This window comes from Callorhinus ursinus, unplaced genomic scaffold, assembly GCF_003265705.2.
Source record: "Callorhinus ursinus isolate GAN/ISIS: 27379988/994484 unplaced genomic scaffold, GSC_fseal_2.0 scaffold45, whole genome shotgun sequence".
In the NCBI taxonomy this organism is placed as follows: Eukaryota; Metazoa; Chordata; class Mammalia; order Carnivora; family Otariidae; genus Callorhinus; species Callorhinus ursinus.
The window spans coordinates 359747-375530 of NW_027397107.1; the positions used below are offsets into that span (position 1 = coordinate 359747).

General features: G+C 53.5%; 1 protein-coding gene across 1 annotated transcript in view; it reads left to right on the plus strand.

The window, feature by feature from the left end:
• The first annotated feature begins 5570 nt into the window (after positions 1-5570).
• Positions 5571-15784, plus strand: part of ACSBG1 (acyl-CoA synthetase bubblegum family member 1) — a 45339-nt gene continuing 35125 nt past the window's right edge. Inside the window, exon 1 of the mRNA XM_073882123.1 lies at positions 5571-5665. Within this exon, the coding sequence (XP_073738224.1) occupies positions 5622-5665 (44 nt within the window). The 5' untranslated portion in view covers positions 5571-5621. The remainder of the gene's footprint in view (positions 5666-15784) is intronic.

The following is a 15784-nucleotide window of genomic DNA, read 5'->3' on the forward strand; positions in this document are numbered from 1 at the left end:
AGCTCTTTGTCACATCCTATGGGACACCCAGGCTCCTCCCGGTCTCCTCTGTCTCCACACGAGGGAGCTGGTGCAGAGACAGTGTCTGGGAAGACAGGGACTGATGGGAGGCGTGAGGCCTGGGGGGGTGGGGGCGGGCAGACTGGCCCAGCCCAGCCCGCATCCCAGCCCCACCCACCGCCCATGTGTACTTGTTAGCCCTGCCTTCTTGGAGCGCCTCATTTTGTCGTCCTTGTTCCCTAAGCTGGTTTTGGTTAGGGTTTCTGTCCCTGGCAACCAAGTGTCCCCATTTTATAGATGAAGAAACAGACCCGGAGGGGGGTGACTTGTCCTGGGCTGCGTTCTAACCTTACACCAGTGCTCAGCCTCTGCCCCGAGAACACTGGCTCTGTGGCCCTCGGTCTGGGCCTTCCAGGTGAGGGAAGAAGGTGCCTCTTTGGCAGACATGCTTCTGGGGTTGCCCACCTCCTCTTCGTCTGCCCCAATCTCCTCCCTCAGAGGGCTTGTTCCCAGGTAGCCCCGTTGCCCCCTCCTGGCCCTAGGCCCACTCGTCAGAACCCCAACACACCACATTCTTTGGCCCCTGCTTCGGGAAAGCTCTGTCCTGGTGGTAAGGCTGTGAGACCCTGAGGCCCTGGGAGAGGAGTCTGAGCCTCAGGAACGCCTCCTGGGGTTCTGTCCAGAGCTGGAGGAAACTCAGCTGGAAGCGGGGGACCCAAACCCCACCTGTCCATAGGACATAGACGCAGCCCTGGCCATGGAGCCCTCGGGTGCACAGGGGCCTGGAAGCTGGGCTCGGGGGGAGGAAGGTGGTTTCTGGGGCGGAGGCGGTTCTTGGAGATCCGGCACATGGGAGATGCTGCAGTTCCAAGCAGCCTAAGCCAGAGCCCCGGAGCACAGCGTTTCAAAATTTAAAAAACAAAATAAAAAATTGTGCCCTAGTGATACATATGCATGGTATTAGAAAAATAGCCCAGAGGAGTTGATGCTCCGCCTGCCCGAGCTGCAGATGCTTCTGTGGGTTGTTTTGTTTTTTTAAACCATTTCTATTCATAACACCTGTTTCTTGAGAGGGTTCTGCAGGTTTAAAGCATATGCTCATCTCCTGCGGTCTCGGTTTATCAGCCGTGGAGGACACCTGTGTACAATGACTTAGCTCATTAGGTGTCGCTCCCACCCCCCCCCCCCCCAGCCTCCTGCCAATGCTTGGTCATTGTGCTCCGAGTTTTGGCTCTATTATCTGCTCCTACAGTTTTGAACGGCATGCTTATGCCTCCACCTCGGTTTCCAGCCACGTTCACAGAACCCGAAAGTCCTCGGTGTGCGCTACGGGTCTGAACCATTTACCCACGTGATGCTTCTGACAGCCATTCCCTGACACTGGCATGGTTCAGATGGAAAACATTTACCTCCTCCAGTGAAAATAAAACTAAATTTCCCCAGCTTTTTCTATAGCAGATTCCAAAAGTGTCCTGTGATCAAATAGTGTAGGTGGAAGGGACAAACGTTTTTGATAGTTTCACATCAATTTCAGCGCACTTTGGGAAACCTGTGTGTGGAGCAAACCAGGCAGTTGGTGACTTCACAGATGGAATGGCTTTGGATGAAACCAGAATCCATTTCTAGATTTTAGAAGTGGGTCAAAGTAAAGAAAAACATGTAAGGTGTACAAGGCCAGAGGTGTGCAGACCCGGCAGAGACTGTGACCGTCTGGGATGAGCTGGAAAACTCTCGGTCCTTCAGGCTGGGGAGCTGCCCCTGCATGTAGTCATGGCAGAGCCCCCATCCCGGCTCCGCCAGGACACGTAGGGACACGTAGACTCGATTTTCTCCCAACTGTTGACGATGTTGACACATTCACATTTGTGCCAGGATTTGTCTTTGCAAGTCGTTCCTTGGTGCTGTCGGGGAGCGGGGCCCAGATCACAGAGGGCCTAGTGGACCAGGGTAAGGACCGAGGCTTCTATTCTGACAAGGGGAGTTTGGGATGGCACGGAGGAGGAATGTGCTCTCAGACTGCAGCTGTAACGGGGCCTGTGTGGCCTCATCCCTGCGCGGGGGTCCAAGACTGCACTCTGCTCCCCCAGGTCCAGGCCTGGGAAGGCCAGTCGTTCACATCTGATGGGGGCAGGGGCTCCACCCTCATCACACCCAGTCTTCTGGGTCCCTTCCAGGCCTCCTCCTTCCCGCAGCCCTGCCCCGATCCCCGCAGCCCCGCCCCCTCGGTCCTTCAGCCCCGCCCCCGCAGCCCCGCCCCCTCATTGCCCCTTCCCTCTTCTTTCCCGAGCCTCCTAATCTAATTTCCAGGAGAGGGAAATGGGCTCTGCGTGCACATTCGCATCGTCCTGTTCCAGGTCAGCCTGGTGGGGACCGGTGGGGGGACCGTCATCCCCTCGGGCTCCAGTGCAGGGAAGGAGGCAGAGATCAGGCTATCCCTGCCAGTGCAGCCTCGAGGAAGCCCCATCAGCCACCGCCTCCGTGCGGGGCACCTTGTTCACTCGTCACCCACGACTCGCAGAAGTCCCAGTTACTATCCCACCGCACTGCGGCCAAGCTCACGGTCACTGCGCTGGAGTCCCTTCCCCAAGGTTGCTCAGCTCCTGAGCACAAGGACGGGGAGCTGAACCCAGGTCTGTGTAACCCCAAAGCTCGGGGCTTTCCTCCTGCTACGGTTGCTCACTGTCCCATCATATCGAGGGTCTGCTAAGGGCTAGAGCCCTCTCCCTAGAGAGACGGGGACAAATGGGGACACACACACACACACACACACACACAGAGCCTATGATTTCAGGGACTTCCCACACTCCTGGCTAAGAACACCTGTGCCATCCACAACCCCATCTTACCACGGGGCCCGGAGCATGGAGACACCCTATTTCCAGTCAGCAAGCCCTCCCCACCCCACCCTGCACCCCAAGTACCGAGCAGAGAGGGGGGCCCTCCGGCTGGTGCACAATGTGGATGGGGCTTCCCAGTCGACAGACTCAGGCGGGCAAAACTGCAGCTTTCTTTCTCTGTAACCTGACGGAAAAAATTTTAAACCTCTCCCCTTCTTCCTACTAATGGCAGAGTGTTCAATCTATCCATGTCACAAAAACTGTCATTTCTAACTTTAAACTGAGTCACATCCCAGCAGCTCCACTGTGGGAACTTGTCCTGGGGTGAAGTGCTGATGGTCCAGGCTGCAAACAACCGCGAGGTTCATCCCACTACAGGGGGGCCGTGGGGGGCCAGACCCCTCCCATGGCTGAGGAGCCAGGACGGGTGGCCCTACCCTGCCGAGGGCCTCTTGGGGCCTCATACAGGAGCAAGGAAGCTGCTGCTGACCCTGCAGGCAGCCGAGGGGCACGAGGAACCAGCCCCCAGCCTCTCCCTCCACCCTGTGCCCCCTGCGTTGGCCTAACTCTACCCCGGTGACGTCCACACAGCTCAGCTGCGGGGGCAGAGCCGGCACAGACGGAATCCGGGGGGCAGAGGCAGCTTGACCAGCATGTGGTCACAGTTACTTTCCCCGGGGAATGGGTTGACTGTCCACACGGCTCAACCAGACTCGGCTGCTCGCTGTCCTTCCCTTCCGCACCAAGCCCGGCACCCACCCTCTGCACAGCATGTGCCTTTGGTCCTGGTGCCCAGGGGAGTGGCCAGCAGCCTCTCTTGCCGGCCCCCAACGCTGCCCTCTCCCCAGGTGGGCCCCTGGTCCGTCGCCGGCTCTGAGGAGGGGGCTGCCCAGGCCCTCCCTTCCCTGGTGCCCTGGCACCATCTCCTCAGTGGCACTCAGGGGCCTTGTCGTCTCCACTGTGGCAAATGGCCCAAGGAGGCCCCTGCCCACACCGCTCCCCAGGGCCACCGTCCTTCCTAGGACCCCCAAGAATCTGGGGGAGGGGGAGGAGAAGGGTGCACTTGCTAGGCCTGTTCACACCTCCTTCCAAACCCTTCCAGGCCTTCTTCTTGGCCAAGAATTGGACATCTTTCTTCTCTGACTCAGTCGCCCCGTGGCTGGGGGCTCTGGGACTTATCAATAAGACGCAGTCCTGCTGGCGCACCCGATTCAGGAACATGCCCCCCCCTTCCCCCACACGTTCCCAGTCTCAGGCCTTTACCCACATGATTCAAACAAACTGAGGCCCAGAGAGGGGCAGGGACCCACGCAAGGTCCCAGGGGAGGGGGCATGGGTGAAGGTTCAAGCCTCAAAGCCAGACTCTGGGCCCTCTGTCCTGTGTACCTTCAACAGCACTGGGAGGCAGCATCCCGAGGCCTGAGGCCGGTGCCAGACTTTTCCGGCAGACAGCCAAGCTCCTTCTCAGCCCCCTGCCACCACCCGTCAGGACAGCATTCCCGGCGACCCAGCTGAACCCTCTGCCCCTTTCTGGGGACACCTCACAGGAATCCCCACCAACACGTCCTGTATAGAGTTTGCACTGGGTTGACTTATGTCCCCAGAATTCATGCCCACTCAGAGCCTCGGAATGTGACCTTGCTTGGAAGTAGGGTCTTTGCAGATGGGAGCCATTAGGATGACGTCGTATGGGATTCGGTGGGCCCTGGTCCAGTGACTGCTGACCTCGCAGCAAGAAGAGCGGATGAGGGATGTAGGCACAGATTGGGGTGCAGCACCTCCAAGCCAGGGCCGTCGAGGGCTACAAGCCGCCGCCAGAAGCTGGCAGAGGTGAGGAAAGAGGCTCTCCTAGAGTCCTGGAGGGGACGGCCCTGCTGAGGCCCTCAGGTCACCAGTCTGACCTGCGAGACAATAACCTGTGTGCTTTAAGGCCCCCATCCTGTGGTGCTTTGTCCCAGCCTCCTTCGGGAACCACTACCCAGTGTAAGGGGGGATTCCTGGGGTTCAGAGGAAGCCCTCTGTTCTCCCTGCCCCGCGTCTAGCTGTCTATGGCCACGCAAGCCCATCGGCACTCTTCTGCCTTCTGCCGAAGGGGCAGAGCCATGCTTGTCTCTCGGCGCCCTGGAACGGTCACGGTCCTCGGTCCCTCTATCATGTCTGCTTCGGGCCAGAGGCCTGTGACAATGACAGGATAGTCCTCGGGGTGGGAATGTCTCTGCTTCCCCCAGACGGGGCTCCTGGAGGGTGGGAGTCAGGGCCCCTCCTCAGCTGTCCTGTGTCCCGGGCGGGGCCAGACGGTGAGGCAAGGCTGCAGAGTGTGAGCACTCGGGGCAGCAGTCTCGGCAGGGTCCGGGTGCACACTGGGGCTGAGATCCCCTTCTGCCCTAGTGTGGCCTGTCAGGCCGGTGAGGACGGTCTCAGGGGGCCCAGAAGCCCGGAGCCCATTGGCCAGGCTTCCTGGGAGAGCCGGGGCGGATTTGCATCAAAAAGAACACTGGCTTCATTGAAATTCTCCTCGCCTCCCGTGAAACAAAACCACGAAGAAAAGGAAAGTTTTCATCCTGAGCAACTTCACCCCTGAGGAGCGTTTTGAGCGTCTAAAAATAGAGAGGAAATGGGCCTCTTTGGGCTGCTCCAGTCGCCGCCCCTCGGCCCGGGGCCCGCCCCCACTGCCCACTCAAGGCCAGCCTCTGGCCCAGTGGGGCACCAAGCTCTTGCGCAGGTGCCCGCAGCAGATGCCACGCAGCTCTGTAGCTGGACGCGGCTGCCCCCGAGGACCCCAGCATGCTGGACAGCGCAGAGGCCCCCCAGGACAGCTCGGCAGCCAGGTGAGCCAGCAGGCGGGCCCGTGTCTGCGCTCTGGGCTGGGCTCTGCCCCGTGGACCTGGGCAAGCGGCTCCGTCCTCTGAGCCTCAGTCTCCTCATCTGGGAAATGGAAGGAAGGGTCTGGAATGAGCACTGGCTGGGGTGTGAGTCGTTGGAGCTGGTACTGCCCTGTGTGGCCGAGAGGGGCTCAACCGAAAAGGGAGCTGCCCCCCAGGGGCGTGAGCCAGGGGCTGCTGTGGAATAGGGGGAGGGTGCTTCCGTCCTTAAGAACCCTTTCCTGTCTCCCCCAGGGGGTCGATAAGAGGCAAGGATGGGGAGAGCTCTAGCTGTGTGACCTTGGCAGGCCCCCGCCCGTCTCTGGGCTACAGCTTCCCCAAAGCCCTGTGCATATTCACTGCGATTCACGGGAAGCAGATTCAATTAGTCAGACATTTGCTGGCACCCACTCAGCCCTGGGCCCTGTCCATCCAAGGAGCGGGGGATCCTGGGAAGAAGGGACCCAGTCCCGGCCTCAGAACGCCCCAGCCAGGAGGCGAGGAGGGAGACACCCTCCAGGGTCCAGACGTCCATGCTCTGTGCCCAGAAGTGGCACCGGCCAAGCGGGAGGAAGAGACTTCTAATTGGGGGCGCTAGCCATGGTGGAAAGACGTGAAGGAAGTCAGGAACCTTGGGGATGCGAGAGGTGGGGGCGCTGCGTGTGGAACGGGCTGGGGACGGGAGTGGTCATCACCAGGTCTGGGCTCCAGAGCGCGTGACCACTGTTCCCACGGGAGGGGCTATGAGGACGGAATGAATGTTAACGAGCCTCAGAGACAGAGGCCCCTCCAAGGGTTGGGCTCTGGGTCTCCAGGGAACCCTCCAGAAGCAAGGGGGTCCTTGCCTGCAAGGCCTCAAGAGCAGGAGGTCCAGCCCCTCTCCCCGGACAAGGGCCATACACACAGGGGGTCAATAGGCCCCTTGAGGTAAGCTGGCCGGAGCTTCCTCACCCAGGGGGAGGTTCTGGACTGCTCAGCACACGGGTGCTCCTGCCACCCCCCTCCTTTGCTGGCGGCAAAGCGCTCATAGGCACACCTTGAAAGCTCAGCCCTTGTCAGGAAGCACCAAACTCTGCTGGTTCTCCGGGTTCCCTGTGCCCGGAAACGAGCACTCAAGGTGGGGGTCAGGAGCCCAGGGTTTCCCAAGGTCCACCGAGAAGGCCCATGGTGACAAGGGGTGGCAGAGGGTCGGTCCTGTGCACTCGCTGGGGTCTGGCCACTCTGGAGGAGCTGGGCAGCGGAGTCCTCAGAGCCTGAGCCTGCTTTGCAGACACTATGAAAGGGAGGCCGTCAAACGGGGACAGAGCCCCTGTCAGGGACAGAGGGCTGAAAACCCAGAGCTGGAGGACCCGCCCCTCTGCTTTCTTGCTTAGAGGCTTTGGGTAAGTTGTCTAGCTTCTCTGAGCCTCAATACCACCTTCTGTGCCCACGAAGACAGAGCGCCTGACCCCCATTGACCTTGCAGAGAAGTTGGGCAGATCCTATTAGCTACTAGCCAGTGTGGATGGCTCGGTTCCAGAAGCAGAAGGGCCGCCCTCCCAGGCATGGGAGACGTCCTGGCAATGCTGGAAACTCTCTTAGCAGCACCGGGCGGGGGGGTCTTGGGTTCCCACCCCGCTCCGCTCCGGACCTACTCTGACCCCGGGCAAGATGGGCTCTCGGAGCCTCTCTTCCCCTGTCTGTCCAATGGGGGAGATACTCCCGCTCCGTCAGCTTTGCAGAGTACCCGGAAAGAACTCGATGTTGTTCGCAAGCTCCTCTCCACCTCTCCACCCTGCACCCCCAAGACAGCGGGCCTGCATTCCTCCAATAGCCCGAGAGGGGCCTTATCTTCCCAACCCCCTTCCCAGGGCTGCAGAGGGGAGGACTGGAGGTTGGGGGGCGGGGGTGGGGAGGCAGGAACTGAGAGCCGGAGGAGGGTTTGCACACCAGCCTGACCGACGTGAATTCCCTTTTGTGCCAAGCCAATGGCAGGGCTGGTGCTGGGCGGTGTGGGCAGGGTCTGGGGGGAAGGAGCCAGGCCAGGGCCAGCAGAGCTAGAAGCTGCTGGGCTGGAGCTGGGTCTGTGCCCTTTGAGGCGGTGGTGCTAGGTCACGCCACACATCAGGAGCACCACTGAGTGCGTCCGGAGCCCCTGTTAGATTCTCTGTCCAGTACAGATGCCAGCCTCCCCGAGCCTGAAGAAGCCCAGCTTGGAGGAGGGCCTTCAAAGGAGCCAGAGAAAGGGGCAGTTCTGGGTCTGTAAGGCTGTGGATGCCCGGGGGCGGGGGGGAGCAGGCAAGGGCACCATGTGGACGGAAGGTGTGGGTGTGGAGGAGTTATAGGCGGCCATCAGACCGGTCAGGTAGGGCCAGGCTAACTTCTAGGTCTGCACGGGCCGGTGTGGCCAGACTAGGGGCAGCCAGGCATGAGGGCGGCCGCAGCCAGAGGAGGAGACCCTGAGGAACCCTGATGCCACAGAAGCAGCAGAAGCAGAAGAGAGAGCCCAGTCTGGGGGGGGAGGAAGCCGGCGGGGAGCCTGGAGGCCTGGAGGCCAGGAGACAGGAGCCTGCGGGGCCGAGTGTGGCCCAGGGAAGGATGGTGAACGGACCACACTTCCCCTGGGCTCCCAGCTGCCCCTCCCGGCACTGCCCACCCAAAGACTGGGTGCAGAGAGGAGGTCCCTGGGAGCCAGGGATGTGGGGCAGGCCGGGGGGCTGCTGCAAGCCCAGGGAAGGAGGCTCTTCTCACTGACAGAGCTGTCCAGGGAGGACAAGGGGTGAGCTCCCCGTCTCTGGGATGTGCAAGCCTAGAGGGACAGTCAAACTGCAAATACTAGGGGGAAGGATACAGGCATTTTAAAGAATATGGACTACCCAGTGCCTTCTGGTTCTCCCCAGCCTCCTGCCTGCTTCCCCGTGGCAAGAAACACGACTATGGCAGGGGTCTTTTGTTTTTGTTTTTGGTATCTTTATTGTTTTTCTCTGCTTTCATAACTACACGTTCATTTATTGAAAATCATTCATTGTTGACTACGTCAGGCACTGTGTTAAGCGCCGTAGAGTATCATAGAAAACAAGGCGAGCTTCTGACCTAAGGAGTTCAAATCCTTGCAACAAAGACCCACGTCAAACAGTAATTATACAATGACTTGTCCTTGTCACTGGGATTGGTGCCACGAAGGAATTAAGGAAAAGAAGAAGGAAGTGTGATCAATACCACCAAACGGCGAAAATGGCACATTTGTGTTATATATGCTTTATCGCAATAAAATGTATCTTTAAAATGTTGGTAATTTTTTTAAAGAAATTATAGACAGCATGTAACAGATGTCCAACCTAGACTCCGGGGCTGGGGAAGACTTCCTTAGGGGAAGCAACACCTAAGCTGAGACCCGAAAGGTGAGTAGGGGGTGATTAAGGGAAGAGCTTTCTAGGAAAAAGGCACAGCTCATGCAAAGGCCCTGAGGTGGGAAGGAGCTCGTAGTGTTCGAGAATCTACAAGGCCAGTGGGCACAGGACGGAGCACTTGGGAGTATCTGTGCCCCAGGAAGGGGCTGGCGCCAAGGGTCCCTGTACAAAGGGCACATCGGTAGAGTCAGAGTCCCCAGTCCCCGGACATCTGAATACAGATCTGGAGGCCTTCAGGAGGCAGGTCAGCCCAGGCCAGCCCTGGGTCCTTGCAGGGGATGCCAAGCTGTTGGCCGGGGACAGCAGAGCCTAAGCTGGCCTGGAGTCAGGACGCTGGGCCCAAAGCTGACTCACTGTCCCCAGGCAAGCCCTTGAATGGCAGACTCTCAGGTCAGTGGGGTTTTTTTAGGTCACTGAGTCTAACCCACTCCATCACAACAATCACATATTATCAACCTACCCTGACTTGAACACCTCCAGTGATGGGGAACTCACTACTTACTTCTTTGTCCCTGCAAAGGACATGGTTTCATTTAGAGAAAGCCCTACATCACCCTGGGTCCTGGCTCCAGTCTCTCCTCCCAGGCAGCCCTGGCTCCTCGCAAGGGAGCTTGTGAGGGACGCTTGAGGGCAGGGCTGGGGCGCTGCTTTGGAAACTGGGAAGGTCATGACCATGTGAAGGACATCCAGGACCTAGCTTGGACTCTAGCCCCAAGAAGCTGTAAAGTAAGACTTTACATCTGCAGAATCTAATAGGTTGTATGTTCTGTATTAATGGAAGCAAATTTTTCATATAGTGCAATGCACAAAGATGAGTATACCTTGATGACTTTTGACAAAAAGCAGATAGTCCTGTACCCGGCAACATGGTAGAAGTACAGAACGTCTCATCGTTCCAGAATGCTCCTGCACTCCCTGACCGTCAACGCTTGCCCCGTCTTATGGAAGCAGCTGGTTCGAACAGACACTGCTCTGGCAATTCCTGAACGTCTTGTCGATGGGGTCACATGACCAGGACTTTTCCTCCCACTCACTGGGAGATTCACCCTATGGCTTAGCCCCCCTGCCCCGCGGAGTGGACTCTGCTCCGGGCTATCCACAGTTGGATTATCTATTCTTCCGTGGAGGACGTGGGGCTGTTTCCAGTTTGAGGATTTTATGACTAGAACTGTAACGAACATTCTTGTGTAAGGTGTTTTGTGACATGCGTATTCATTTTCTTGGGTAAGCCCCTGGGGATGCTATTGCTGGCGCAGGGCCAGGGCGATGTTTGAAGAAGCCACCAGACGTTTTCCCACGTGGTCGTACCGCCCGCGCTAGCATTTTCTGCTGCCCCACATCTTCGTCAGCGCCGGGAGGGTTATTCTTTTTACCACTAGCCACGCTGCTGGGTGAGCGGTGGAATCTTCTTGCCGGTTCAGTTTTAATTTCCCTGATAACGATGTTGAGCGTACGTTCAAGTGCTTACTGGCCATTTCTCTACATTCTTTTGTGAAGTGTCTGTTCAAATCTTTAGCCCATTTTGTAATTGGGTTCTTAATCTTTTCGTTCTTGTTTGCAGAGATTCTTCATATGTTCTGGACATCAGTCCCTCATTAGATAAATGTCTTGCAAATATTTTCTCCCACTTTGTGACTTATCTTCACTTTCTTAACGGTGTCTTGATGAACAAACATCTTTTATGTGATAGAATTCAATGTATCTACTTTTTTCTGTTATGGTTAGTGCCACTGTGTCATTTCTAAGAAATCCGCCTATGCTAAGGTTTTAAGATACTTTTCTGTGTGTTCTTCCAGAGGTTGACAGTTTTAGCATTTATATTTAGGGGCATGATCCATCTCAAGTTAATATTTTTCCACATATTTATTCAGTTATTCCAGTGCCATTTGTCAAAAATAATTTTTTTTCACTGTTAAGCTGCCAAGGCTCCTTTGTTAAAAAAAAAAAAAAATCAGTTGACCATATACGTGTGTGGGCCTGTCTCTGGGCTTTCTCCCACTGAGCCAGTCTTCTATCCTGATGTTCCTACCAAACTGTGTTGTCCGCCTTGGCGGTGTCGTAGGTCTTGAAACCAGGCAGTGTTGGTCCTCCATGCGGTTCCTTTCTCCTGTTTGGGCTACGTCCAGTGCCATCAGCAGCCTCTAAGATGTTCCAGGACTCTTGCCTTCAGGATTCCGCGCAATGGCCCTCCGCATTTCTGTGTATTTCTGTGTGGTGCCTTCACGTGGTCTCCTTCATGTTGGCTTCAAGGCAGTCAGACCTCTGATGAGTTTGGATATGACGAGTTTCCCTGACCCAAAAAGCATATGTCCTGAGAGTCAGGGGAAACCCATATCACCTCTTAGGATCTAGCCTTGGAGACCACATGGCGTCGCTGCTACTACATTGTATTTGGTGGGAGCCAGTCATCGGTAAGGCCCGTCTCCGAGGAGAGGGGAGTGGGACCCAGCCCCGCGATGGGAGGGCGCGAGAGGATTTGCAGACCTGATTTCGAGCTGTCACGGATGTGCGGTGAGAACTCCTCCCACCTGTCATTTCGATGAAATGTCATCACTTCATCATTGTTTTGAAAGCTACTGTCCCCGGAAAGATTGCTCCCGGGTTAGCACGTTAGCACTTTTAAGTATATGGTCCCAGGGCCTTCCTGTCCCCTTTTACTTACGGAAAGTCAGTCATCGTTTCTATTCCTGTTTCCTGTTAGGCGACAGGTTTTCTCCTCCACCGGCCTTGGTTGTTTTTACAACATTGTGATTTTCAGCAGTTTCACTGGGATGGATTAAAGTGTGGGTTTACGTTATTTCATTTAATGCAGATTAAGCTCGGTCATCATGTGTGACTTCTAGGTTTTCCATCTAGAATTTGTAGGCTGATGGTTTCATCAAATGTTGAGGGAAAATTAGACATGAATTTTTTCAAATTGTTTTCTGCCCCATTCTCTTTCTCCTTCTCAGGGACTCTGATTAAATGTACGTTAGACCATTTGATACTGTCTCACAGGTCACTGAGGCTTTGCTCATTTTTTATTTTTTTAATTTTTTATTTTTTTAAAGATTTTATTTATTTATTTGAGAGAGCGAGAATGAGAGAGCGAGAGAGAGAGCACATGAGAGGAGGAGGGTCAGAGGGAGAAGCAGACTCCCCGCTGAGCAGGGAGCCCGATGCGGGACTCGATCCCGGGACTCCAGGATCATGACCTGAGCCGAAGGCAGTCGCTGAACCAACTGAGCCACCCAGGTGCCCCTGCTCATTTTTTCAAATGGTGATATAATTTATCTATCATACATTTTACCCGTTTAAACTGTAAAATTCAATAGTTTTCAGTATTTTCACAGAGTTGTGCAGCCATCACCATGGTCACTTTTCGAACATTTTTGCCATCCCCAAAGAAACCCTGAACCTCTTAGCAGTTACTTCCCATTTCCCCTCAAGCCCCCAACCCCAGGCAACCACTAATCTACTTTTTGTCTCTATAGATTTGCTTCTTCTGAGCATTTTATGTCAGTGAACTCGTGTATCATCTACTGTGAATGGTTTCTTTCCCTAGGAATATTTTCATAATTCAGCCATGTTGTGCTTCATTCCCTGGACGGCCAGGTAACATTCCAGTGCATGGGTGCGCCCATTCTGTTCACCCACTCATCAGTTGGAGGACGTTCGGGCTGTTTTCATTTGATGGCAATTATGCATGATGCTGCCATGAACACATGCACAAGTGTTTATCTGGACGTGTTTATATTTTTGTTGAGTATCTACATGGGGGTGGGACCGCTGGGTCAAAGGATGATTCTGTGTGTAACTCTCTGAGGACCCGCCAGACTGTTCCCCACGGTGGCTGCACCACCTCGAGTCCCCAGCAGCCGTGTGCGAGGGCTCTGATTTCTCACACCCACCCAACCCTGGTCATTGTCTACCTGTCTGACTACAGCCATCCTGCAGGGGGAGGTAGTATCTCCGTGGTTTTGATTTCCTGGTGGCTGACTGTGCTGAGCATCACTGCACGTGACGGTTGTCCATTTGTGCGTCTTCCTTGGAGAAATGTCTGGTTTTAATCAAGTTACCTGTCATCTTTTTGAGTTGTAATTGTTCTTTGTATATTCTACATGTAATTCTCTTATCAGACGTATAATTTGCAAATGTTTTCTCCCATTCTGCGGGTTATCTTTTTGCTTTACTTATGGTGTCCTTTGAAGCACAAGAAGGCTTAATTTTGATGTAGTTCAACTTATCTGTTTTTTTCTCGTTGCTTGTGCTCTTGACGTTGTATCTCAGGAAAGCTGTGCCTAACTCGGGCCCCATAGACTAACGTTTCTTCTGACAGTTAAACTGTTAGCTCTTACCATTAAGCCTTTGATACATTTTGACTTAATTTTTTAAAAAAGGTTTTATTTATTTATTTATTTGACAGAGAGAGACACAGCGAGAGAGAGAACACAAGCAGGGGGAGTGGGAGAGGGAGAAGCAGGCTTCCTGCAGAGCAGGGAGCCCGATGCAGGGCTCGATCCTAGGATCCTAGGATCATGACCTGAGCCGAAGGCAGATGCTTAACCCACTGAGCCACCCAGGTGCCCCTTTTTTGACTTAATTTTTTGTGTGTATGGTGTGGCCCAACTTAATTCTTCTGCATATGGATATCCAGCTGTCCCAGAACCATTTGTTGAAAAGACTGTTCTTTCCCCTACTGAACGGTCTTGCAACTCTTGTTGAAAACCAATCGACTGTATATGTGAAGTTGAGTTCTGGATTCTACATTTTTTTTAAGATTATTTATTTATTTGAAAGAGAGAGAATGAGAGAGAGAGAGAGAGCACATGAGAGGGGGGAGGGTCAGAGGGAGAAGCAGACTCCCTGCTGAGCAGGGAGCCCGATGCGGGACTCGATCCCGGGACTCCAGGATCATGACCTGAGCCGAAGGCAGTTGCTCAACCAACTGAGCCACCCAGGCACCCCACTGGATTCTACATTCTGTTCCATTTATCCATACATTAATCCTTTGTTTGTTTTTTTTAAAAGATTTTATTTATTTGACAGAGAGAGACACAGCGAGAGAGGGAACACAAGCAGGGGGAGTGGGAGAGGGAGAAGCAGGCCTCCCGCCGAGGAGGGCACCTGATGCGGGGCTCGATCCCAGGACCCTGGGACCATGACCTGAGCTGAGGGAAGACGCTTAACCAACTGAGCCACCCGGGCACCCCCCATACATTTATCCTTATGCCAGTACTATGTTGTCTTAATGACTGTAGGTGTGTAGTATGTTTTGAAATCAACAGGTGTGAATCCTCCAGCTTTGTTCTTTTTCAATATTGTTTTGGCTATTCTGAGTCTTTTGAATTTTCATGTAAACTTTAGACCAGCTTATTAATTTCTACAAAAAAGTCAGCTGGGATTTTGATAGGGATTATTTTGACCGGTAGATCAGTTTTGGGGGGGGGGTATTGTCATCTTAACAATATTAAGTCTCTTGATCACTAGATGACTTTCCATTTGTTTAGATCTTAATTAATTTCTTTCAACAATGTTTTGTTATAGGTTAATTTAAAAAATATTTTTTCTCTCTCTTCTTTCAATTGAATTATTTCTATCATTCTGTCTTCAAGTTCACAAACGTTGTTTCTGATAGTTCCAAATCTGCTGTTAAGCTCATCTGGTAAGCTTTTCATTTCAGAGATTGTACTTTTCTTTATACTTTCTATTTTCATGTGGCAATCCTCCATTGTTCATCAATTATGTCTATATTTTTTCTTTAAATTATCAAACATGTGTTAGTAACTGTGTTAAAGTCCTTGCATGCTTATTGCAACATCTGTGTCATCTCTGAGTTTGTTTCTATTGACTGCCTTTTTTCTCGATTTTGGCTCAAATTTCTTGCTTTTTCAGATGTCTGGTCATTTTTTGTTATCCGTTGGATATTGTGATGATAGGTTAGGAGTTTGTTGATTTAAAGGGTTTAAATATGCATTTCATTCAACTAGAGTCTCAGCCACAGGGCTCTGCCTTTCTGAGTCAGTCACTCCTAAGAAATCCCATGTTGCTGAGCTGTATGCAGGGGTTTTGGGAGTCTCACGGAGACCCACCCAAGTTTAGGCAGTGCATATGATACTTCAGAGTTTAAAATCTGGAGTCAGGGGCACCTGGGTGGCTCAGTTGGTTAAGCGATTGCCTTCGGCTCAGGTCATGATCCTGGAGTCCCGGGATCGAGTCCCACATCGGGCTCCCTGCTCGGCGGGGACTCTGCTTCTCCCTCTGACCCTACCCCCTCTCATGCTCTCTCTCTCTCATTCTCTCTCTCAGATAAATAAATAAAATCTTAAATAAATAAATAAATAAATAAAATCTGGAGTCAAACTATCTGGCTTTAAATCCCAACTATTCCAATTACTAGCTGTATCACCTACAGCAAATTACTTCATCACTTTGTGCTTCCATATCCCATATAATGGGAATTATAATTCAGTACCTACTTTATAGGATCGTTGATGTCATTGAATGACTTAATATATGTAATGTGCCTGCCATATACTAAGTGCTCAGGAGATATTAGTTTGAACTTTTAAAAAAAAGTGAAATGAGGGGTGTGCCTGGATGGCTCAGTCCGTTAAGCGTCTGACTTCAGCTCAGGTCATGATCTCAGGGTCCTGGGATCGAGCCCCATGTTGGGCTCCCTGCTGAGCGGGGAGTCTGCTTCTCCCCCTCCCTCTGC